A 27,717-nucleotide genomic window follows, 5' to 3' on the forward strand; every position below is an offset into this window, starting at 1 on the left:
CATGTAACTTTTGTAAGGTACATGTAACTTTAAATAAAGAAAATGTTCACTATAATAAAATATCTTCCCCAGATATCAACCATCACCAATAAGTACCATCACCATATAATGGCATGCATAGTATTTAATAATCATATAAGCGCGCGATAATTTAAAAACAGTCATACATCAATTATGTATTTTTAATCATTTGGTCTAGATTTAGTCATTTTTATTTGGAGTTGTTTGGCAAGCCGGGCTTTTGGGCTTCTAGGGAAGTACCGCCACTGCTATAACTGAGGACATGTTTTGAGGTAACGTAATCCATTTTAATTTGGGCCTGTCACATTGCCAACCTGAAAACTGCGGACGGAATTGGAATCCGAACGCGATATCGGATGTTCGGCTCACGAGACAATCGGACGTTGCTCCACGAACGTACGAGGAACAATTAACGTCTTGGTAACTGAGGTACCCACTAAGCGCTGAGGGGGTATCTGCATTCGCGTAAATTTCGAGGAAATACATAGTTATGTAAGTGAGATGGATCATCCTGAAATTAATGAGGGTGGTGAAAGGATAAAAATCCTTAATAATTAATTCCTTATTTATTTTTTTACAAAAATGTTAATAAAATTAGTATATAACCACTCAACGAGATTTTTACGTCTACCGGTTTCGAGACGTACCCGTCTCTTCGTCAGGACAATCACTAATACAGCATGCAAACAATACTACCCTTCACCACCATAGCACCATGTACACACTCAAAACTACACAAAATGTCTAACACATGCGATTTTTGGTCGATCCGAAGACCAACATGCACTATAGTTTTCACTATGCACATGCACTATAGTTTATAATTAATTCCTCTCCTTTCCTTCTTTTTCCTACAAATTCTATTTTTTATGCCATACCCTTATTTTATCTAAATGGCTTTATTTTTATTAATGTAACCATTTTTGTTAATGTAATGTAATTTATATTATTTTTAATGTAACTATTGTTTATTATATACTTTTTTAAATGTAAAGCTGTACAATTCCCGAAAATTTTTTTTCCTCTTAGGTCCCATGTCGGATGTTATTCGACATTTTTTTCATCATTCGTATTATTTATTTAAATTCCAAGCTTACATTTTTGTCACTCGTATCTATTACAACAGTATGTGGAGCAGAGGACAGAATATATATTTTCCAATTGGAATATAACTTTCCTAGATTTTTTTTTTTAATTTTGGGGGACAGGAAAGGGTTAAAACATTTTTTTTCTTTATTTTAAATTCTTTGACATTACATGACATAAATTCAAATACAAAAAAATATGAATAAAATATAAATAATAATAATAATAAAGCCCCTATCCGCACCCCAATGGTGCATAGGGCACTGTTTCATATAAACGCAGTGTTATCTCGATCGTTTACACACGAAGGAAAGGTGATCAGCCCTCCGCTTCAGGTACCAGTCCAGGGTAATATTGAATAAATATTACAGTGAAAAAATCACTTATGTTTATTTGACCCCCCTAGGAATCGAACCCGGGACCTCCAGAATGGTAGCCGAGCGTGCTGACCATTACACTATGGAGGCGGACAAATATAAATATAAATACAAAAAAAGATCCCACAAAGGCATGGCCTGTGAGTGGGTATACAATATAATTTAGGTACATAGTAAAGGGAATAAGGGTATAGGTATTATAAGTAGAACTAGAATAATAGTTTAAATATAAAATACAAAAAATACTTGACTATCAGAAAACAATTTTTTTTTGCATTGGTGTGCCTTACTAAGTGCAAGTTACCCCTTCCGCGCTTAGTACGGCAGTACATCACAGAACGTCTTGGTACGTCATGGTTACGTTACGGGACGTCTTGGGTCCCAGCCAGAGGTCGGTAGATAGGGATCGGCTGTCATCGCCTAAATCCCGAATCGAGCAAGAATAACAGAAACGGGGAAAATGTGTTTCGACAAAATGAAACCATGAAGCGACGTTCGTATGAACTGTACAAACTAAAATAATAGGTTTCAACTTAGTTGAAGAAGACTATGGAAGTCTGGGAATTTACAGGGCTCATGACTTGGCTGGTTTAGTGATCACTTTATACGAGTGTGACATTCACCATTCTACCTGCGAATGACAGGCACACGACTCAAATTTTGGGAACTCATACATCGCTCACTCCTTTCAACAACGTCATATATAAAAAAAATGATTTTTCAGGAGATCGTTATTATGTTTGAAAATATAATAAAATGTATTAAAAATAAATATCAAGCCACTTATTAATTTTTTTTCTGTACAACGGATCTTTTTAGGTAAAACCTGAATGTTTTTTCTCCATTTGAAAAATATTTAGGATATTTAAAAAAATAATTAAAAAAAACCTTTTCTTCAAAAAGCAAAAACAACACTTTCTGCCCTATAGCGGGTAAATATTATGTTAAAAATATGCCGCTTTTTCTGGGATATTGTACATTTTCTAGGCATTCCGAAAACACGCACAACTGAAAATTGACGATTTTTGACATATGACGTTGTTGAAAGGAGTGAGCGGTATATTTTAAATGCAGTCCCAGTGCACATTATTTCTAATTATAATCCGTCTTGTTGATAAGTTGCAGCCATAATCTGTAATCAGATTCCGAACCGGTCAACTTTCATTTCTTGTCAGTCAAGATGCACTTATATTCTACTGGATTGCGTGATCGCTAAATGCGTACGTACTATATTTTCCACCATCACTGCAGTCAGTGCAGCGAGGTATACGTATAAAGGTATTTTCTATTTGACGTTATAGGTATTTTTTAACATGCATTTTAATGTATTTTGTATTTAGCGTCTTAGGTCTTTTCTAACAGGATTTTTCCATTTTTTTTCTGAATAGCATTCCAAGTCTTTTCTTATATACGATTTCATGTATGTACATACTAATATATCAAATATATCAAAAATCGTCAATTTTCAGCTACGCGTGTTTTCGGAATCCCCAGAAATGTACTATATCCCAGCAAAAGCGGCATATTTTTAACTTAATATTTACCCGCTACAGGGCAGAAAGTGTTGTTTTTGCATTTTCAAGAAAAGGTATTGTTTAATTATTTTTTTAAATACACAAAATATTTTCACATGGAGAAAAAACCTTCAGGTTTTACCTAAAAAGATCTGTTGTAAAATAAAAAGTTATATAAGTGGCTTGATATTTATTTTTAATGCATTTTATATATTTTTAAACATTAAAAACGATCTCCTGAAAAATCAAGGTTTTTGATAAATGACGTTGTTGAAAGAAGTGAGCGATATGTCCCTACCCAACCAAACTAAAAATGAACAAGCACAGAATTTTTTTCTGAGAAAAAAAATATTTGGAATTTAGCAAAGAGCCACACGTGGCTCAGACGCCACACTTTGCCGGCCTATGAACGAGATGAATCTCGCTGCGATCTGGTATGGGCAAATATATCTGTATTCACATCCGTTCGCGGGATTAATGATAAATCCATCTCGAATAATCTCCGAGAGCCTGACAGTTACTGACCGCTACTAATAGATCCTTCTTTAATAGTCATCCCGGAATAGTGGTTAGAATACTGATTTGGCAAGCTTATAGATCCTGATTTGGACCAGTGCTCGTTTGCGTTGCATACATATTTGTGGAGGTCCTCGCCAAAACGTTACATTTCCATTATAAATGATTTTAAGTATAACATTTTGAGTGTGTCCGAATACTTGTTCACAAATCTGGATTATCTCCAATTAATGTTTTTCCAGATTTTCCAGATTTGTGAACAAGTATTTGGACACACTCAAAAAGTTGTAAATAAATTATCTGGTCAATTTATAAGCTTAAATAATAAATATCAGGTATGCCAAATACTAGAAAGCGGTCAGGTTAGGAGTCGTAACAATCGGCGGGTATGTATGAGGAGATGCATGAACGTGGAAGAGGCGAAGAATGTTTGCAAGGACAGAGTGGTGTGGCGCTCTATTTTCTCTGCCTACCCCTGCGGAGAAGCGGCGTGATGGTAAGTTTGTTTAGTTAGTTAGTTAAATAATAAAAATGAACATGATATTTTCTGGCGTTTCTTATGTGTGTGATTATATTCCAGGATTCGGATCACACATAATAATAAAAGAGTTTCTGCTCAATAAAAAGATTCTTTTCATCTCACCAATAGATGTCTCTAGTGAAGTTCTAGTGATTCAAGAACAATGTTTCAAAATTGATTCATATATATAGAACTTCCAAGACTTTGAGTAGTGTGGTTGTCAATAATGGGTAGAATTGGTAAATGTTACACGTGTGAAAAATGATCACTTAAACTAGCCTATGACGGTCGTCAGCCCCGTAAATGCCCAGACCTCCATATTCTTCTTCATCTGTGATGAGGAGTCAAAAACTTAAAGGAAAATAACTCCTGTAATTGGAGATAATCCAGATTTTGTGAACAAGTATTTGGACACACTCAAAATGTTGTAAATCGCCACATATCATTACTTCGATTCCAATTCAGGTCATTAGGGAGTCCAGTTTATGGAGACCTGCGCTGGAGTATCTGAGATCTATCTCCCGAGAGTCGTGAGAGGACTAACTAATGAGTCCGGTTGCATATGTTTACGATCTTTCTACCGTCATCTTAGGCTGTTCAATTTAACTCCCTTTATTTATTAAACTTATTGTACAGAGCATATATCGCTCATTCCTTTCAAGAACGTCATAAATCAAAAATCGACAATTTTCAGTTCTGCATGTTTTCGGAATGCCAAGAAAATGTACTATATCCCAGAAAAAGAGGCATATTTTTAACTTAATATTTACCAGCTACAGGGCAGAAAGTGTTGTTTTTGCATTTTGAAGAAAAGGTTTTGTTTAATTATTTTTTGAAATATACCAAATATTTTTCAAATAGAGAAAAAGCCTTCAGGTTTTACCTAAAAAGATATATTGCACAGTAGAAAGTTCAATAAGTGGCTTGATATTTATTTTGAATAAATTGTATTATTTTCTAAAACTTTAAAAACGTTCTCCTGAAAAATCAAGTTTTTTTGATTTATGACGCTCTTGAAAGGAGTGAGCGATATGTAAGAGTACTTATTGCTATGAAGCAATGTCAAGCGAAACTGGTCCAAGTTGTCAAACAGATAAGTGATACTGGTCAAAGTTTAAACCTTGTATAGCCATTTAAAATTAGAGATCATAAAGTGCGTACATTATTACTTATTGCTATGAAGCAATGTCAAGCGAAACTGGTCCAAGTTGTCAAACAGATAAGTGATACTGGTCAAAGTTTAAACCTTGTATAGCCATTTAAAATTAGAGATCATAAAGTGCGTACATTATTACTTATTGCTATGAAGTAATGTCAAGCGAAACTGGTCCAAGTTGTCAAACAGATAAGTGATACTGGTCAAAGTTTAAACCTTGTATAGCCATTTAAAATTAGAGATCATAAAGTGCGTACATTATTACTTATTGCTATGAAGCAATGTCAAGCGAAACTGGTCCAAGTTGTCAAACAGATAAGTGATACTGGTCAAAGTTTAAACCTTGTATAGCCATTTAAAATTAGAGATCATAAAGTGCGTACATTATTACTTATTGCTATGAAGCAATGTCAAGCGAAACTGGTCCAAGTTGTCAAACAGATAAGTGATACTGGTCAAAGTTTAAACCTTGTATAGCCATTTAAAATTAGAGATCATAAAGTGCGTACATTATTACTTATTGCTATGAAGCAATGTCAAGCGAAACTGGTCCAAGTTGTCAAACAGATAAGTGATACTGGTCAAAGTTTAAACCTTGTATAGCCATTTAAAATTAGAGATCATAAAGTGCGTACATTATTACTTATTGCTATGAAGCAATGTCAAGCGAAACTGGTCCAAGTTGTCAAACAGATAAGTGATACTGGTCAAAGTTTAAACCTTGTATAGCCATTTAAAATTAGATTAAATTGATTTGGTGTTAACTTTGTGGCATGACATGATAATTTAGGTAAAAAAAAAACATGTTAAGAAGCAATGTCAAGCGAAACTGGTCTAAGATGTTCAACAGATAAAAGATACTGGTCAAAGTTTGAACCGTATTCAGCCATTTGAAATAAGAAAGCAAAAAGTTTGTGGAAATTAGTATATTATTTATTAATTTAGCATTAACTTTGTGGAAGAGCATGATGATTTAAATTTAAAAAATATAACACTTGAATAATACAACTTTCTTGAGTTTATTAATACAATCACGACCAGCTTCAAAAACTTCAAATGTTCTCATCACAAAAACTATATAGATGTTACAATGATTAAAGAAAACACTTCGTTTTTTACCACTTGAGTTTTATTATAGACTACATGTTTCAGAAGTTAAACTTCAATCATTCAGGTCTGTATGATAACTAAAATATAAAATATAAAATTGCAATTAATTAATATAAATTATTAATTAATATATAATCGTTAAACTGCGAGAAAATTAAAGATTAGAATTAAAGAACATCATAGCGGTCTTGTTAGTAATTATTTTTCGGAATTTGCAAATCATATAATAGATACTAATCACTCGTTTCACTCTCATAAATTAAAATTATTACACCTTGTTCCATATAAAGGCCAAATTATGAATTATCTTGAAAATTTAGAAATACAAAAAACCTGAATTCTAATAATAATTTATTAAATAATATATTGTTTCAAAATTCTTCGCCATTGCTTTCCATTTTTCCTCTGTTTTCAAACTCCGTTCCTTGACTTACCCCTTCCCCTTACTTTCCCCTCTCCTTATTTATAGAACAGTTTTATATTTTATTTACTATACAGGCCTGAATGATGGAAGTTTAACTTCTGAAACATGTAGTCTATAATAAAACTCAAGTGGTAAAAAACGAAGTGTTTTCTTTAATCATTGTAACATGTCTTACCACAAAGTTAATGCCGAAACAATAAATAAAATATATAGATGTTGTTTTATTACAATGTATAAAATGCAGTTCAGCCAAGAAATATTAGTACAAAACTAACCTCCATAATTATGATTAATAGGTATGATTTTTTTCCAAACTTGCAGACATTATTATTTACTTCAAAAGTAAAGGCAGTCGTTATTATTTCATCTAAAAATCATTATCACGATTTGCAAAGTTCGAAAGCATTAATTTACTGACATTAAACACAGTACCAAAACTAGAAAGGTCGTTTGAAACAGGCGTTTCTATAATAGAAAGTACAATTGGGAGGTACAAAAAACCTAATTCAAACATTACCCGAAGAATGTTAATAAAAACTCACACGCTGACATCTTCCGTTACCAATTGAAACGTATTTCTATTAGACCTTCCCGAAGTTGCTCGGAGTTATCTAATATCCTGCCTCTATAATGAATAGTGCCTTGACTGAAGACTGCCGTCTTGGGATTGGCGCAGCAAATATTAATGGATTCAATCAACTTTTTGTGCAAAAACAATCACTGCTCGCTCCAATCTCAATACTCGGCTACATTGTATTGCAATACAGGCATCCCTCGTTACTTGAGATATCAATTATACGTAGTCTAGAAATAGCATGGTCACAATTGTCCTCAAGAAAAGGCGATTTAGTTGGCTGGGTTGAACTTCGCATGCCTCCCGAGAGCCGCCATCAAGCTTGCCTCTTTTACGAGGCACTTTTTAAAAGATTCTCGCCGCCCAAAACATCTACTGGTGACAATCCGTCGGCATTTGAACTTTGGGACGTAGATCTGACTTGGGAGAATACAAATGAAAGAAGTATGCTTGATAAAGGCTCTCGAAAGGCAAGCGAAGTACACAACTTAGACATCAAAATCGTCAAAAAGTGTTAGTAATCGCGTAGACATCTACAGATATATCTAAATAATAAAAATATTTCAGGCATAATGGTATGGATAAAATTGCCAATTAAGACTAAACGGGTAATAGGAATCAACGTTCCAATAATTTTAATAATGTAGTGTGGTTGTCAATAATGGGTAGAATGACGAATGTTACACGCGTATAAAGCAATCACTCAAGCCAGCCTACGACAGATCATTACCTCCATAAATAATCAGAGTTAAATATTCTTCTTCATCAATGTTCAGATTTCAATTTAAAATTAAGAGGGTTTATTAGTGAACCCTGCGGAACACCGCAAGTGATCCCAAATTGAATCAAATAACAAAATGAATATATACAAGTCATCATTTCGCTCACTCCTTTCAACAACGTCATAATAAAAAAAAACTTGAGTTTTCAGCAGATCGTTTTTAAAGTTTAAGAAAATAATAAAATGTATAAAAAACAGTTTTTACTGTGCAACAGATCTTTTTAGGTTAAACCTGAAGGTTTTTTCTCCATTTGAATTTTTTTATTTATATTATTTTTTGACATCTCATCAAAGATGAAGAAGAATATGGAAGTCTGGGCATTTACGGGGCTTACGACCGTCATAGGCTGGTTTAAGTGATCACTTTACACACGTGTAACATTCACCAATTCTACCCATTATTGACAACCACACTACTCAAATTCTTGGAAGTTCTATAAATATGAACCAATTTAGAAACCTTGTTCATGAATCACTAAAACTTCACTAGAGACATCTATTGGTGAGATGTAAAGAAGCTTTTTATTAAGCAGAAACGTGTGTAAAGTGATCACTTAAACCAGCCTATGACGGTCGTAAGCCCCGTAAATGCCCAGACTTCCACATTCTTCTTCATCTTTGATGAGATGTCAAAAAATAATATGAAAATAACTCCTGTAATTGGAGATAATCCAGATTTTGTGAACAAGTATTTGGACACACTCAAAATGTTTTTTATTTATTTTTATTTGGTCTTTCAGGCTGAAAGCGATAAAAAGCTGAATACAAATAAACCGCGTTTGAAATGCTGAAGGCTAAGCGGCCGACGCGTCGGGAACACTTCGCAAAAAGCCCTCGTGGGAGTGATGCAGTGATGAAGTGGTGATCCGGTACTCGAATTAACCAGTACACGGGTCGGGAATGTTCACAAGACACGAGAATAATCTGTCGCCGATAATTTTTCCTCGAAGATCCGACCACATCCTAATAAGGACACAAACGAGATTTAAACATTAATTATTGCAAAGTACAAACGCTTTGTGAGCCTTGCCAAGAACGAATCCTTGATTGGGAAGGCTGAATGGGTTTGATATGCGCAAGCATTAATTTTATGGGCTTGGTTTTTCTGCACCCTCCGTAGCTGTAAGATATGGACAAAATAATTTAAATGAAAATATTGGCATGAATGCTACTGTTTTTATAAAACGATGCTACTGTTTTTATAAAACGTTTCGTAAACCCGATCTGACAAATTGCTCACTCCTTCCAGCAACGTCATATATCAAAAATCGTAAATTGTCATTTGTGTATGTTTTCGGAATACTGAGAAAATGTATTATATCCCAGCAAAAGCGGCATATTTTTAACTTAATATTTACCCGCTATAGGGCAGAAAGTGTTGTTTTTGCATTTTGATGAAAAGGTATTGTTTGATTTTATTTTTAAATATACTAAATATTATATTATTTCGAGAAATAAAAATACTTTGTGTTCTGATCCACTCACATTTTTATTAACCAACTAGTTTCGGCAACAACCTGTTGCCCTCTTCAGGGTTACATTTATTACTAAATATATATAGAAAGTTTTATAGATAGATACTCGTATAAGTAAATATAGATATAAGTATATAATAGATATAGATAGATATAAGTAATAAAGTATATATAGATAGTTCTTTCTATATATATATTTAGTAATAAATGTAACCCTGAAGAGGGCAACAGGTTGTTGCCGAAACTAGTTGGTTAATAAAAATGTGAGTGGATCAGAACACAAAGTATTTTTATTTCTCGAAATAATATATCAATATGATCCACAAAGTTGATGCTTTCAATATTCAAAACATACTAAATATTTTTCAAATGGAGAAAAAACATTCAGGTTTTACTTAAAAAGATCTGTGGCACAGTAAAAAGTTCAATAAGTGGCTTGATATTTATTTTTAATACATTTTATTATATTTTTAAACTTTAAAAACGATCTCCTGAAATATCAAGTTTTTTTTATATGACGTTGTTGAAAGGAGTGAGGAGTGAGTTTGCCCAATTTTTTTTTTACAGCGCTGGGTTTGTTCACATAGGAGATATTTTTATATTGATACTACGTATTAATATATAAAAAGCTACGTTTATGTTGTGTATGTTTTCTGTTTTATGTTTTTACTGTTTTTTTGCTGTTGCCTTATAGCACTTATTGTTACTTTATTGCTCTTCTCAACTTGTACATCTTATAACTGTTTTTATTATTATTATTTTTACTTTAGCATTCTTTCTGGAGGTCCTGGGTTCGATTCCCAAGGGGGGTAAAATAAATATAAGTGATTTTTTCACTGTCATATTTATTCAATATTACCCTGGACTGGTACCTGAAGCGGAGGGCTGATCACCTTTCCTTCATGTGTAAACGATCAAAATAACACTGCGTTTATATGATGCAGTACCCTATGCACCATTGGGGTGCGGATAAGGGTTTTATTATTATTTATTATTTATTATTATTATTACTTTAGCATTAAATTAAGTCTGCCCATTAATCTTCTTAACTTATATTTTATTCTTGCTGTTTACTTTTAACTCATTTAACATTTGTGAAATTTTGTTACAATTACCTGTTTTATTTGTTATTCATTATTGTTAAGTATTTATGTTAATGTTCTGTTAAATTTATAAATAATTAAAAATAAAATAAATCATATGATGACTAAATCGGCACAAAGTGACTTACCTCAGCTTCAAGGAACAAGATCCAATTCTTAAAGCAGCTTCCAGTACAGTCACGGCAGCATGATAGTGTCCAGCCCCCAGCAGCTCTTGACCAACAACCTAGTAAAAAAAATGAATTATTATATTGTTATTCATTTAAAATGAAATTAATGCAATATGGATGTTCAATGATGAGCAAAATGGTGAATGTTTCACAAGTGTATAAAGTGATCGCTTAAACCAGCTAAATGCCAGGTCGTAGGCCCCAATATACTCTAACTTCCATCTTCTTCCATAAAAAAGGGAATAACGATACATCGCTCACTCCTTTCAACAACGTCATATATATTTTTAAAAAAAAACTTAACTATCGGCAAACTATATTTTACAGCCGGCCAAATTATATTTGGTTTCTGCTGCTCTATGGTAAATTATGATAAGCTGGTTAGTGTTAATATTTGTAATTAAATTTAATGACATCATTATTATTACAAAAATAATCAGTAAAAAACATTACTAGAAAAGGTTCCTCAGTTCATATATCGCTCACTCCTTTCAAGAACGTCAGAAATCAAAAAACTTGATTTCTCAGGAGATAGTTTTTAAATTATATTTAAGTTATAATAAAATATTTATAAAGATTTTAAAACATAGTTACGTTTTAATTTAAAAACTTTTATACTGTAATTTTTTTGTATCTATTGTATGTAATGTATATAATCTAATAATAATAAAAAAAAAACAAATAATAATAAATAAAAAAAATTGTATTAACATGTAAGTATTTCGGCTCAACACAGGCCATGCCTAAAGAGCCGTGATACAAATAGTGGAAAAAATATATGTATTTATGAAATAAATAAATAAATATTTTTAAAAAATTAAAAAATATTTAAAATGGAAAATCAAAAGTAGTCCGGGATTCGGATCTCACATACTAATATAAGAGTTTCTGCTTAATAAAAAGCTTCTTTACATCTCACCAATAGATGTCTCTAGTGAAGTTTTAGTGATTCATGAACAAGGTTTCTAAATTGGTTCATATATATAGAACTTCCAAGAATTTGAGTAGTGTGGTTGTCAATAATGGGTAGAATTGGTGAATGTTACACGTGTGTAAAGTGATCACTCAAACCAGCCTATGACGGTCGTAAGCCCCGTAAATGCCCAGACTTCCATATTCTTCTTCATCTTTGATGAGATGTCAAAAAATAATATGAAAATAACTCCTGTAATTAGAGATAATCCAGATTTTGTGAACAAGTATTTGGACACACTCAAAATGTTGTAAATAAATCATCTGGTCAAATTATAAGCTTAATAATAAAAATGAAAATGGTATTTTCTGGCGTTTCTCATGTGTGTGATTGTAGTCCGGGATTCGGATCTCACATACTAATATAAGAGTTTCTGCTTAATAAAAAGCTTCTTTACATCTCACCAATAGATGTCTCTAGTGAAGTTTTAGTGATTCATGAACAAGGTTTCTAAATTGGTTCATATATATAGAACTTCCAAGAATTTGAGTAGTGTGGTTGTCAATAATGGGTAGAATTGGTGAATGTTACACGTGTGTAAAGTGATCACTCAAACCAGCCTATGACGGTCGGAAGCCCCGTAAATGCCCAGACTTCCATATTCTTCTTCATCTTTGATGAGATGTCAAAAAAAAAAATAATAAAAAAAAAAAAAAATTAAAAAAAAAAAAAAAAAAAAAAAAAAAAAAAAAAAAAAAAAAAAAAATATGAAAATCAAAAAGTTAGTGTTTAAAATATAAATTATATGTCAACTTTATACACTTTTGAAATATTAAAACCTGTGCAGGCATGAAAACAAGAACCTAACTTGTTTATTTATTGTAACTGCACACAGTTGGTAGAATTCCATATTGAATTGTTGGGTAATATATCCAAAATACATCAAGGTTTGTTGGATCGAATTCTACATTTATTTATGTATATGTTAATACGTGACGCGTTTCTTCTTCGTAGGATATTATCAAACATCTGACCTGTGGTCAACATAAGGTAAGAAGCATATTTAAAATAAACAAATGAGAAAATATAAAAAAGAGAAAATATATAAAACATAAGGTAAAAACAAAATAAGAAAATATGACTAATCACTACATTTATATCTTTCCATAAAGTACCTTCTCAGATTATTTATTTTGGATGGATGGGTTTTATTTTATGTATGTCAGGCAGCTGGTTAATTTGGTTACTGACCTGTGGTCAGTGTTTGATAATGTCTTTTGAAGAGGAAACGCGTCACGTGTTAACATACATGAATAAATGTAGAATTCAATCCAACAAACCTTGTTTTTTTTTGGATATATTACCCAACAATATAACTTGTTTCCATGTACAACATTTTGAGTGTGTCCAAATACTTGTTCACAAAATCTGGATTATCTCCAATTACAGGAGTTATTTTCATATTATTTTTTGACATCTCATCAAAGATGAAGAAGAATATGGAAGTCTGGGCATTTACGGGGCTTACGACCGTCATAGGCTGGTTTAAGTGATCACTTTACACACGTGTAACATTCACCAATTCTACCCATTATTGACAACCACACTACTCAAATTCTTGGAAGTTCTATATATATGAACCAATTTAGAAACCTTGTTCATGAATCACTAGAACTTCACTAGAGACATCTATTGGTGAGATGTATTGCCAGACCATAAAAGTATCCTTCTTCTTTTCGATACGATTAAGAATTATAAAACGGTAAAGAAAAACTATTGAAGGATGTAGAACTCACCGAAATAAGCACAAACGGACTCTGGTCGAGCTTCATGGCTTGGAGCTGCATGAAGGTGGGGTGCAGGGCTGGTCGAAGAGGCGACTTGAGAGAGGCTTCAACCAGCGCTGCCAGGAGCTGGCGGGAACCAGCATTCTGGGCCAACCCAGAACTGAAAGCTGCCAACGCTTCTCCATGTCGACCCAAACACTGTAGAGCGACTCCTGAAAGAATAAAGAGTATACATAACTATACTGACTACATCGTCCTCTAAAGCTGTGTTCCGCAAGCTTTTTCTGTTCAAGGTACCCTGACAGATTGATTTTAGAATAATAACAAAATGCAACACCAAGCAATTCCAACCAAATTACAAATACTCGTATTTGGGAATGAAATATTTTAATAATGCACTACGGATATAAAAAAATATAAATATATTTTTTTTATTGGTCATTTGAGAACTTTACCTTGTCTGTAGTAGGCCTTGGGCCATGTTGGGCATAGTTCTCTCGCTCTGATGGCATCTTGAAGGGCTGCAGAGAACTGTCCTTGTTTCAATAGTGCGGCAGATCTGGAAAATAAAATATAATTGTTTAAAAGCGCAATATTTAATATATATAAATATATATAAATATATATATTTATATATATATATATATATATATATATATATATATATATATATATATATATATATATATATATATATATATATATATATTTATATATATATATATATATATATATATATATATATATATATATATATATATATATATATATATATATATATATATATATATATATATATATATTTATATATATATATATATATATATATATATATATATATATATATATATATATATATATATATATATATACATGTCGTACATTTTCGACATCTCATCATATATGAAGAAGAATATGAAAGTCTAGGTTACAGGGCAAATGCACCCGTCATAGGCTGATTTATACGCGTGTAATATTCACCATTCTGCACATGATTGACAACCACACTACAATTTTTTTTAAACTTCTACATATACCATAAATCTCATGAGGCTTTTATGTTTGAGATGCCTAAATAATAATAATTTTTCTGAATTTGCTGAACATATATTAAATAACAATCATTCTTTTAATTTTGAAAATGGCATAGAAATACTACATTCTAATAAAAAAGTAAACTCATTGCATTTTGGAAATTAAAAAACCGATTTTTTAAAAAAAATATTAATTATAATCAATCAAGAGTCCTATTTTTGATATTTTTCCAATATCTGTTCCTAGAAGAAAAAAATCCGCACAGTAGGTTTTTGTGTGAGAACTCCACTTCACGTAAGCGCGCGCGGGTTCATACTGTTTTTGGGCGATTCCATTCGTAGTTGGTATTTGGTTATTCTAAAAAAATCGGGTGTGAACTGACGTCCGGATCTCAGCGCAGACGGTCTTTTAATGCTTTCTATTATAGAGAGTAAGGCCTTAAAGGTTTACCTGTTGCTGTAAAGGATGTGGTTTGCAGGGTCTAGCGTCAGGGCGTCGGAGTACAGTGCGACGGCCGTGGCGTAGTCCCCGGCTTGGCAGGCCGCGTTGGAGAGCCGCACCTTCTCCACGAACAGGGCTCTAGAAGCTGCTGGCAACTCAGAGGTCCCCTCCGGCTCCACCTACAAAAACAACAGTTAAATATTGTTGAATTTACTTATACCTCCTGCTCATTCTCCGGCCCTGATACATAAAATATTTATTTATTTAAACTTTATGTACAGAAAAATAATTCATCATTGGCGGGCTTATTGCTAAAAAGCTATATCTTCCAACCAACCAAAAACAGACTAGTGATATTGATCAAAATGTTTGATACCATATATGTTTGATACCATATAGCTGTTTGCTATCATAGGGTAGATAGTAGGTACTAGAACATTAAAAAAAACATAAATTACAAAAGATGATAATAAGGAGGGCAAAGGAAAAAGGGAGTTTAGGGAAAGAGGTAGAGGGAAAAACTAAGGAATAGGTTTGATGGACAGTTAGGAATCTACTCATAAATAAAGTATTATCTCAGACGTTTCTTAAAAGTTATTAGAGAAGGTGCATTTCTTTCAAGGAGAGGTAATTCATTCCATAATCTGACCGCTTGGACAGAGAAGGAATTACTGAAGAATGTACGTTTGATACAATATAAAGCTGTTTGGAATCTGAGGGTAGATAGTACTTGAGCATTACAAATAAAACATAAATTACAAATTGATGATATTAAGAAAGGCAAAGGAAAAAAATATGTATATATATATATATATATATATATATATATATATATATATATATATATATATATATATATATATATATATATATATATATACACTTCACTACCATAGCACACTATTCACTATGTATGAATAGTGCTATAAAGTGACTGATACGTATTAAAACCGATAAACAAAAATCTTGGTAAGTTGTTATATACTAACATTACTAACATTTTTGTTTTAAAAAATGACTAACCACAAAGTAAATGCTTTAAATATTAATAACATAAGAATTTCCCATTACATTACGGCGTCCGATGGATAGGCATTCCAAAAATCCGCCGCTTAATTATACAACCATTTTAATATCTATAAAAATAATTTATCTGTCATGCGTTCCGTTTTATCTCAGATAAGCCCATTCGGTTATGGCAAGCGAATCGTAAAATACACGAGTTATATTCCGACTTGTTCCTCAATGGCTTTATTACGGCTTCTACGGACATAAGCTGCTAAATGTTCGACTCGATGTCAAGCGATTACGGACTTAATGCATTGTCAAGAGGCATCTGCGATGACCTTTGCGAATGGAAGTGATTGAAATCTTGAATAGTTACCAGGTAAACATAAGGTATTATGCGGATACTAGTTTTGACAATGGCAGTCAAATCATTCGTATGCATAGATTGATGTCGCTGGAGGAGATGTCGGATTATATACGTATAAGGTAAGTGTCTATAATACTGACCTAGTTTTTGTCTTAAGCCGGTCCATATTTTTAAAATATTTATTTAATATTAAAACGGCTTGATATTTTTTTTATTTTTTTATTATTTTTTAATGGGATAGTTTTATCCTTACAAAGTTAAAAAAATAATAGTCAAAAGTCAAGTGCATTTATTAAAATCCACGCAATAAACAGTTAAAGGCTTTGTATTCAATACTGACCTATTCGAAATGGATTATTTCATAATACTGACCGCTGTTGCCCCTATTACTGACTATGAGTGAAAAAGACAACTAAATTCATATTTTAATATATTTTACCATATGTAAACTGGAGTAAGATAAAAGTATTTGTAATGGATATAAATGTAAAAGTAAGTACTTATGTGACAATTTATTATTTATTAAAAAAAACATATTGGTTAAACAAAATGTATTGTTAATGTATTTTTTTAAGCTCACTATAAATAAGTAATTCTGGAATGGAATAATTTCCTCTAGCATTTAGTCACACCGGTTCTGGAATTGTTTTTATGATTCCTTCTGAAGTATACTATATAGTATCCTGTTTTTCTGGCACTTCCAGTTCAGGCATACCACGACCTTGATCAAAGCGGAACCATCCTTTTTGGGATTTATTACAATTCCAAAAAAATTCCCCTTCCTACTTTACAATACAGGACTCATTTTATTTTAGTTTTTACGAGGAAGATTTTTTGAAGACCCTTGGTGATTTTCAGTTTTTTTTTCTTCTTTTCTGCCACTTTATCTTCTGGCACACAGAGACTGCTTAATCTTTCCTGTCCAGAGTAAAAAAAAACAATCCGCGGGTTCCGAAGGGGGTACTGGCAATACCCCAAGTAAAATGCTAAAAATACAGGTTTTTCACAAATTCGACTAATGTCAAAATGTTTATCATGCTATTGTTATTCTATTTTTTCCATTTAAATTTGAATTTTCTGCAATAAACAATAATTTTCAAAAAAACATAGTTGTGAAGAAGTTCTCTGCGGAAATGACATTCAATTCCGCCCAATGTTTAAGCATCACTGGACACTAGGCGCTTCGGCCGGAAACGATGCAAGCGAGAGGGGGTGAGGAGAGAAAGAGAGAGAGAGAAGCATACTACTCGGTACATACTAGCAGGTTTCTAATTTGTCGTATATTATGGTGAAAAAAAAAACAAAGAATGGTAAAAAAATCAGATAGCGAGAAACAATACAAAAATGACATTACGTTGTATGAACAGTTTGGACTTGGGTTTGGGAATATCTGTCCATCTGTAGCCTGATTTGGAAGTGAACAAATTTCCTTCATTTCTACTGTTGTCTACCATATGTACGGGCTTGACGCTGTTAGAGTCAGATTCATCAAGTTCTTGGATTATATAGTTATCTGAGTCGGCGTCGGAAGCATAATCTTTATTTTCTAACCCTAAATGGAATTCATCATCACTTATATACATACATCAGTGTCCGTATAGCTCAGAAGTTGCTCAATCATATCATCTGTCAATTATTTTCCACTCATTGTTAGGGTAAAGTAAATATTAAAATTATGACAATTTAATTAGTGTAAAAAGGTAGATATTTATAAAATAAATATGAAAATGCAATTGCACCAAGAAATTTCAGTAGATAATTTAAATTAATAATAATTCTTATTAGAAACGAAAAAAAACACTCTGTATTTGCCAAATAACGCTTGCGCTTGCGTTCGAGAACACGATTCACACGCGTGCAAATTTGGGGATCTACCGCCGATGGTTAAACTGTGGAGATAGATACAGCGCTAGTAAAGAAATTGATATCCCCTTCGGAACGGGACAGTTAAACGCTGTTAGAACATTTAAGAACGTGGGATTTGGAGGTTTACAAGGAGTAACCTCATTTGGGTGTGCAACATTAGAGCATGATGGTAGTGTGCCTGATATGTATATACATATACATATATATATATATATATATATATATATATATATATATATATATATATATATATATATATATATATATATATATATATATACATATATATATATATATATATATATATATATATATATATATATATATATATATATATATATATATATATATATATATATATATATATATATATATATATATATATATTTATATTTATATTCTACTAACCCTTATCCGCACCCGATGGTGCACTGCATCTGCACTGATGTTGTATTAACGCAGTGTTATCTCGATAGTTACTTACATGAAGGCAAGGTGATCACTCATGCGAGTATAGTGGAATCAGTTTATGTTTGATAATAAACAAAGTTTTTTTTGTTGATATTATGTTAAAAAAGAAAAAATAAATTGTATTTTAACATAAGAAAAATCACAAAAAGATGGCTCAGAACGAAACTCCTTTTCTGAAATAGTATGTGTTTATAATACTGATCTAGATTCGTTTCTATTACTGACCGCTGAAACTATTTATTATAATTATAAAACCAAGCAAAAATATATAGGTCAGAATTAGGCCCCCATAATACAAAAACTGTATGCTATCCAAAGCACGCAAGAAATTTACGTATTTAAGAATTTTCACAAATTTATGTAAACTTTAAAAATGCTCTCGTCTTACTCATTACTGACCTATAGTAAAGGAAACTAATGAAATTTCGGGTGAATGTAATACTGACAACTTTTATTTTATAAATGTATTGTATTAATCATATGGTTATTTCACAAATACTTTGTTTTTTGTAAATTCAATACACTAAACTAACTAACACATATAAAATATTAGTAAATATCAATCATATAAAAATAATACACCTTTAAAATAAAACTTGAAAGATTAGGCTTGTCTGTTAAGGATTTTCCGTGTGCGCGCGCTACTTGCCAGATGTCCAAACTATAACTGGTATTTCAAATATGAAAAATCAAAATATTGACTGTAAAACATTGTCATCACATAACACAAGCATGGCTGCAGTGTTGGTAATATTAAAAATTAGTAATAATTGAACCAGTGTCTTATTATCTGTTGTTTCTTTGAAATAGGTCAGCAATAGGGGCTAGGTCAGTTTTATAGACACTTACCTTATATACATATACAGAATGGGGCAAAATTATTCACCCTATCGAAAGATGACTACCAACCTATTAAAAAGACAAAAATTGAAATATTAAAATGATCAAAGATTAAGAAGAATATGGAAGTCTGGGCATTTACGGGGCTGACGACCGTCATAGGCTGATTTAAGTGATCACTTTACACACCTGTAACATTCACCAATTCTACCCATTATTGACAACCACACTACTCAAATTTTAGGAAGTTCTAAATATATACATATGAACCCATTTTGAAACATTGTTCTTGAATCACTAGAACTTCTTAGAGATATCTATTGGAGAGATGAAAAGATGATTTTTATTGAACAGAAACTCTTTTATTAGTATGTGAGGTCCGAATTCTGGATTATAATCACATGCATCAGAAAAACAACTCCTATCATTGGAGATAATCCAGATTTGAGAATAAGTATTTGGACACACTCAAATTGTTGTAAAATTATAACATCTTCCGATGGGGTGATTAATTTTGCGCCATCCTGCATATTCCGCGACTGTATTGTAAGGTACGATGTAATCAATCATATTCAATCCCGGCAACACGTGTAGCATTCTAATCGGAAAGCTATGACGAATATTTGATCGGTAGCCACCAAAAGCTTGTCTTCAGATACATCTTATCTGAAGACTGGAATCGATTGGACGATGTCCACAGACATAAAAATTCAAGCACGATAATAAAGAAAAGAGTTGCCGAATTAATGGGGTAGACAATGAATAGAAATAGAAGAAAGAAGAAGAATAAGTAAAATTAACTTGATTGGGGTGGTAAGAGTAATCCATATTATTTTTTGACATCTCATGAAAGATGAAAAAGAAAATGGAAGTCTGCGCATTTACGGGGCTGACGACCGTCATAGGCTGGTTTAATAAAAGAGTTTCTGCTCCATAAAAAGCTTCTTTTCATCTCACCAATAGATGTCTCTAGTGAAGTTCTAGTGATTCAAGAATAATGTTTGGAAATTGGTTTATATACATATATAGAACTTCCGAGAATTTGAGTAGTGTGGTTATCTATAATGGGTAGAATTGGTGAATGTTACACGCGTGTAAAGTGATCACTTAAACCAGCCTGATTGTTCTTCTCCTATCTTGAGATGTAAAAAAAATAATGATTTGATAGAAATGTATTTCATGTATGTGATTATAATCCAGGATTCAGACTTTACATACGAGTACTTCACACACATAAGAGTTTCTTCTCAATAAAAAGCTTCTTTTCACTCACCAATAGATGTCCCACATTTCTAGTGAAGTTCTAGTGATTCAAGAACAATGTTTCGAAATTGGTTCATATACTTGTATAGAACTTCCAAGAATTTGAATATTGTGGTGGTCAATAATGAGTAAAATTGGTGAATGTCAAACGTGTGTAAAGTGATCACTTAAACCAGCCTATGATGGTCGTCAGCCCCGTAAATGCCCAGACTTCAATATTCTTCTTCATCTTTGATGAGACGTCATAAAATAATATGAAAATAACTCCTGTAATTGGAGATAATCCAGATTTTGTGTACAAGTATTTGGACACACTCAAAATGTTGTAGAGTAATCCATTATTAAATGGTGTTATTGTTGCCCAAAAATAAATGATGAAAATACTACTTCAAGTTCCGAGATGGACTCCCACGGATGAAACATTCAACTAAACACAACTTTGACAGTCAAACTATATGCTAAAACAATCCTAACATATCGCTCACTCCTTTTAAGAACGTCATAAATCAAAAATCGTCAATTATCAGTTGTGCATGTTTTCGGAATGCGCAGAAAATGTACTATATCCCAGCAAAAGAAGCATATTTTTAACTTAATATTTACCCGCTACAGGGCAGAAAATGTTGTGTTTGCATTTTGCAGAAAAGGTATTGTTAAATTATTATTTTAAATATACTAAATATTTTTCAAATGGAGAAAACACCTTCAGGTTTTACCTAAAAAGATCGGTTGCACAGTAAAAAGCTCAATAAGTGGCTTGATATTTATTTTTAATACATTGTGTTTTATTTTTGAACTTTAAAAACGTTCTCCTGAAAAATTAGGTTTTTTGATTTATGACGTTCTTGAAAGGAGTGAGCGATATGCATTCAGGAAGTACTCTCACATAACACGAGAGCTTTTCTCAATCCAGCACAGATGGCTGTCGTGAACTTATAATATGTACTGTATCATGAGATTGATCAATATATCTAGGAATTCCTAAAATTTAAGTAGCGTGGTCATCAATCACTGGTAGAATTTTTAATATTGCACGTGTGTAAAGTGATCACTTAACAAGCCTATAACAGATCATAAGCCCTGTAAATACCCAAACATCCATATTCTTCTTCATCGACGTTGAAATCTTAAAATTTAAAAATAACTCCTACGTGAAGAAAACCCAGATTTGTGAACAAGCATTTGTACACACTCACAACGTTACAAAGTTCATCAAAAGTTCACATCCACCCTCGACTATGCCCATTTTTTCTCCGCCGAATTGATCGAAATGATTACAATTTTATAATTATTTTTTAAATTACCTGTATGTAATTTTCAAAGACTGCATTAAAATGGGGAAATTTTCCAACTTTTTGCGTTAAATTAATTAACGGGGTGTGGTTTAAAACAAACAAGAAAATCATAAATTTAATAGGGAAAAAATAGCGAACAAAAGAGTTAACAAAAACGATATGAAGAGAATATTATTAAAATATATATATTTAAAAAAACTTGCAGCAAAAAAGCTTCCTGTAAAAACGACCACGGTGGGCAATTGGACAAAATTATCTTTCACACTGATCAAAATTTATGCTGATGTAAAGAAACCAGAAAGTGTTTACAATTTTAAATAAGAAAAAAATATTAAATATCTCATCGGAAACTATAGTCAAATTTAAAACCGTAAAGTCCTCTTTATAAAATTAAACAACTTTGTTTTAACCACTTTTTTATTATAAGTACCCTTTAAACTACCGGTTTCGACAAGAACCTTGTCATCATCAGGGTTTATTAAAATCTAAAACATTAAAATACTCAAAGTTAATTACATTCCTTTACTAAAAACTTCCACACTGTGTGTGTGAAGAAGTTTTTGGTATGGGAATGTAATTAACTACGAGTATTTTAATGAATCAATTTAGAAACCTTGTTCTTGAATCACTAGAACTTCACTAGAGACATCTAGAGACATTTATTCAATAGATGTCTCTAGTGAAGTTCGAGTGATTCAAGAACAAGGTTTCTAAATTGGTTCATATACATAGAACTTCCAAGAATTTGAGTACTGTGGTTGTCAATAATAGGTAGAATTGGTGAATGTTACACGAGTATTTAATGATTTGGAATTTAATAAACCCTGATGATGACAAGGTTCTTGTCGAAACCGGTAGGTTAAAGTGTACTAATAATAAAAAAATGTGGTTCAAACAAAGTTGTTTAGTTTTATAAAGTTTATAAAATGTGCCACAAAGTATCTGCGAAAAACGATCAAGAAACGATCATTTAAAAATGTCATCGATTAATTGACTTTTAACCTTTTTACTGTACCTTTTATTTGTTTCTTTCTTATTTGTGTTTCAGTCTTCTTAACATTCCTATACACAGGACCAACCTGCCGATGGTTATGCCTGTAGAAAGAGCTTCCACTACGTTGAACAATATCTCATTAGATATTGATCTGTTCCATGTGTATGAAGGAGTTTTCCGAAGCGGGATTCTTCTACACCTTTAGCAATAGAATTCTTGCTTATTTTCGTTTTTTGTTAATATACACGCTTTAAATTTTAGTTCGTTATGTGTATGTTAATTACTAATAAATAAATGGAATTGAAACTAATTAAATCAATCCCATGTCTCAAAGTTAGAAATGGAAATTACTCATCATGAAAATGTCCGCCTCCATGGTGTAATGGTTAGCGTGTTTAGCTACCGTGCTGGAGACCCCGGGTGCGATTCCCAGGGGGGGGTGACCATAAATATTAGTGATTTTACACTCAAATAAAACTAACTAACTAACCATCACGCCGCTTCCCCGCAGGGGTAGGCAGAGAGAATAGAGCGCCACACCACTCTGTCCTTGCAAACATTCTTCGCCTCTTCCACGTTCATGCATCTCCTCATACATACCCGCCGATTGTTACGACTCCTAACCTGACCACTTTCAAGTATTTGGCATACTTGATCGTGCCATATTTTTCTCGGTCTTCCTCTGCTTCTTTTCCCACTAACATTCGCCTCATAAATTTGTTTTACCGTTCTTTCCTCACTCATTCGTTCCACATGTCCAAACCATCTCAACACACCTTTCTTAATTTTATCGATAATGCTTATCTCAGCTTTGCATTCCTTCCAAATATTTATTTGATTTTATTCTAGACTGGTCCCTGAACCCTTCGTGTAAGTCAGTGTTCCGCAAAGTGTGTGCCGCGGCACGCTGGTGTACCGTGGCGATTAGTTGGTGTGCCGCGGAAAAGTCTAGTTTTGTAAAAATAACACAATTTCATCAAATTTTGATTGCCTGTGCTCAGTTTAGTAGGCTTACATTTTGCATTTAACATAATGCAATATTTATTGTAACTGCAGACAGTTGGTAGAATTCCATATTGAATTGTTGGGTAATATATCCAAAATAAAACAAGGTTTTTGTTGGATCGAATTCTACATTTATTTATGTATATATTAATACGTGACGCGTTTCGTCTTCTTAGGACATTATCAAACACTGACTAAAAATACAACATTTTGAGTGTCTCCAAATACTTGTTCACAAAATCTGGATTATCTCCAATTACAGGAGTTATTTTCATATTACTTTTTGATATTTCATCAAAGATGAAGAAGAATAATTTAATAATAATTTGATAAAATATCAAAAAGTAATATGAAAATAACTCCTGTAATTGGAGATAATCCAGATTTTGTGAACAAGTATTTGGACACACTCAAAATGTTGTAAATAAATTATCTGGTCAAATTATAAGCTTAATAATAAAAATGAAAATGGTATTTTCTGGCGTTTCTCATGTGTGTGATTATAATCCAGGATTCGGATCTCACATACTAATATAAGAGTTTCTGCTTAATAAAAAACTTCTTTACATCTCACCAATAGATGTCTCTAGTGAAGTTCTAGTGATTCATGAACAAGGTTTCTAAATTGGTTCATATATATAGAGCTTCCAAGAATTTGAGTAGTGTGGTTGTCAATAATGGGTAGAATTGGTGAATGTTACACGTGTGTAAAGTGATCACTTAAACCAGCCTATGACGGTCGTAAGCCCCGTAAATGCCCAGACTTCCATATTCTTCTTCATCTTTGATGAAATATCAAAAAGTAATCTTACTAAAAATATTTACAAAATGTCCTTTGCCGCTTGTGCCGCGGAAAAAACGTCTAGTTTAGTGAAGATAACTTTTAAACTATTGCTCCTAATTTTGGTCGCCTACGCTCAGTCAAACAGGCTCACATTTCGCATTTAACATAATATGTTATATGTTTTCGCTTTATATGAATTTTTATAATAAATCAATTAAATTTTTTATTTGGTGTACCTACCTACCTCAAAAATTTACCTTGAAAAGAAAAAGTTTACGGAACACTGATGTAAGTAACATACAAGATGAAACTGTATCAATACGATGCAGTGCCCTGTGCACCATTGGGTGCAGATAAGGGTTGGAAGATTTAATACAACAATATTTAAAATGTGTTTGTCCGCCTCCGTAGTGTAATGATTAGCACGCTCGGCTACCGTTCTGGAGGTCCAGGGTTCGATTCCCAAGGGGGGTAAAATAAATATCAGTGATTTTTTCACTGTCATATTTATTCAATACTACCCTGGACTGGTACCTGAAGCGGAGGGCTGATCACCTTTCCTTCATGTGTAAACGATCAAGATAATACTGCGTTTATTGACGCAGTGCCCTATGCACCATTGGGGTGCGGATAAGGGTTTTATTTATTATTTATTAAATTTATAATTATTAACAAAGGTGTTTGCACAAAGTAAGATGGTTTAATTCACGATAATAATGTGCGGAAAACGCTGGCAATTTCGATACGCTGTATTTTTCGGAATGTCATGTCTTCATTCTCACACCAAACTTCCGTCTAAAAAATCATAGACGCGAATTAGCGAAATAGTAAAACATTACATTAACCCAATCTTAATGGATCTCAAAGCGGACCATCATTCAAGCAAACACACAAATAGCCATGCTGAAGAATGGCGCAGTATATTTTTTCAAGGGGCGGAACAATTATGCGATAGGAGGGAGTCGTGGCCGCGGAACCCTCCAAGAGTCTGCGGTAATTAATTGGGAACGCCCATTTTTAAGAAATTAATGTTTAGTTATTACCGACAGAAATTAATGTTTAGATATTACCGACGAACGGCAACCCATTAACGGGAAGGTTGAATTATCACAAGTACTCTTGTATAGGAATATGAGAATATGTATGACACCGACACTAATGTATGGAAGCGAAACATGGAACTGGCAAAGGAAGGATGAAAGCAGAGTGAACGCTGTTGAAATGCGCTCCCTCAGACGAATGTGTGGAAAATCATTGTATGACAGAATTAAAAACGACGATATAAGAAATGAATGTAAGGCTGAACGGGGAATAATTGAAAAGATTAGGAAGAGTTCTTTGCGGTGGTATGGACATGTGGAGCGAATGGATAGCGAGAGAATGACTAAGAAAATATATGTGGCGAATGTGAGAGGGAAAACAGAACGTGGACGACCGAAAAAGACTTGGCACGATCAGATCAATCAGAACCTAAAATCTGGCGGTGTCAAAAGTCTGCGTAATCGGAGGGCATGTTTGACTAGATGTGAAGGAGGCGAGGAGTGTATGTCAGGACAGAAGAGTGTGGCATTCCATCCTCTCTGCCTACCCCTGCGGGGAAACGGCGTGATGGTAGTAGTAGTAGTAGTTGTATAGGTTTTAAGATTATGCCTGACGTGCTCCATCGCAATTACAAAATGTTTTCATACTTGTATGTATGTAAATATTAATAATAATATGTCACAATAATATTGAATGAAGGAGTTAGCAAAAGCTGGATGAAAGTAGACTGATTGCGGTTGAAATGTCATCTCTTAGACGAATGTGCGGAAAACGAAGTGTGTTAGATGTTGCAATGAGTATGCAAGGCTAGGATAAGCATCATCGATAAAATTAAGTAAGTTATGTTGACAGGGTTTGGAACGAGGAAAACCATGGACATCAACAAATAGAGCCGTCAATAATTTAGCAATATTACAAATATTAAAATAACTCCATCGTTTCTGTAACGTCATTCATTGCCAACTTACCAAAATAACGTTTTTTCGAAGGCGAATTTTCCAAGAGAAAATGATGAATGAAAATATTAACTATATCGGCTGTTATAAACACAAAACGAGTCTAATACAATCGATATAGGTTGAGTATGTTAAATTAGATATTCCTCCCGTCTGACAAATATCCATTGACAACTACACTACTCAAATTTTTGGAACTCCTTGATATATCGCTCACTCCTTTCAAGAACGTCATAAATCAAAATACTTGATTTTTCAGGAGAACGATTTAAAAGTTTAAAAATAAAACACAATGTTTTAAAAATAAATATCAAGCCACTTATTGAACTTTTTACCGTGCAACAGATCTTTTTAGGTAAAACCTGGTTTTTTCTACATTTGAAATGTACTTTATTTATTTATAAAAATAATTAAACAATACATTTTCTTCAAAATGCAAAAACAACACTTTCTGCCCTGTAGAGGGTAAATATTAAGTTAAAAATATGCCTCTTTTGCTGGGATATAGTACATTTTCTGGGCATTCCAAAAACATGCACAACTGAAAATTGACTATTTTTGATTTATGACGTTCTTGAAAGGAGTGAGTGATATGATCAATCTCATGACACAGTACGTATGAGTTAAGAACAGCCATCTATGTTGGATTCAGAAAGTATTTTATTTTGCAGAGATCTTTTTATTTGTATGTATGAATATCTATGAATAGCTGAAAAAGTGGAGAAAACCGAGATTTGTGATCAATTATATAGACATACTCAAAATGTTGTAAATATTAGGTTACAATTCATATATCATCTCTACGTCAGTTTTGTGATAGATAC

At 32.7% G+C, this 27,717-nt stretch overlaps 1 protein-coding gene across 2 annotated transcripts in view; it reads right to left on the reverse strand.

The window, feature by feature from the left end:
* LOC148303158 (tetratricopeptide repeat protein 28-like) overlaps positions 1 to 27,717 on the reverse strand; it is a 151,050-nt gene that overhangs the window by 53,538 nt on the left and 69,795 nt on the right. For both annotated transcript variants that reach the window (XM_088270409.1, XM_088270408.1), the window contains exons 3-6: positions 15,013 to 15,182; positions 13,983 to 14,086; positions 13,537 to 13,739; positions 10,786 to 10,883 (exon numbers count right to left, since the gene is read on the reverse strand). In XM_088270409.1, coding sequence (XP_088126535.1) covers positions 10,786 to 10,883; positions 13,537 to 13,739; positions 13,983 to 14,086; positions 15,013 to 15,182 — 575 coding nt within the window. The remainder of the gene's footprint in view (positions 1 to 10,785; positions 10,884 to 13,536; positions 13,740 to 13,982; positions 14,087 to 15,012; positions 15,183 to 27,717) is intronic.

Source organism: Brachycentrus maculatus, unplaced genomic scaffold (assembly GCF_059751285.1).
Source record: "Brachycentrus maculatus isolate JH-2025_06_01 unplaced genomic scaffold, ASM5975128v1 h1tg000384l, whole genome shotgun sequence".
In the NCBI taxonomy this organism is placed as follows: Eukaryota; Metazoa; Arthropoda; class Insecta; order Trichoptera; family Brachycentridae; genus Brachycentrus; species Brachycentrus maculatus.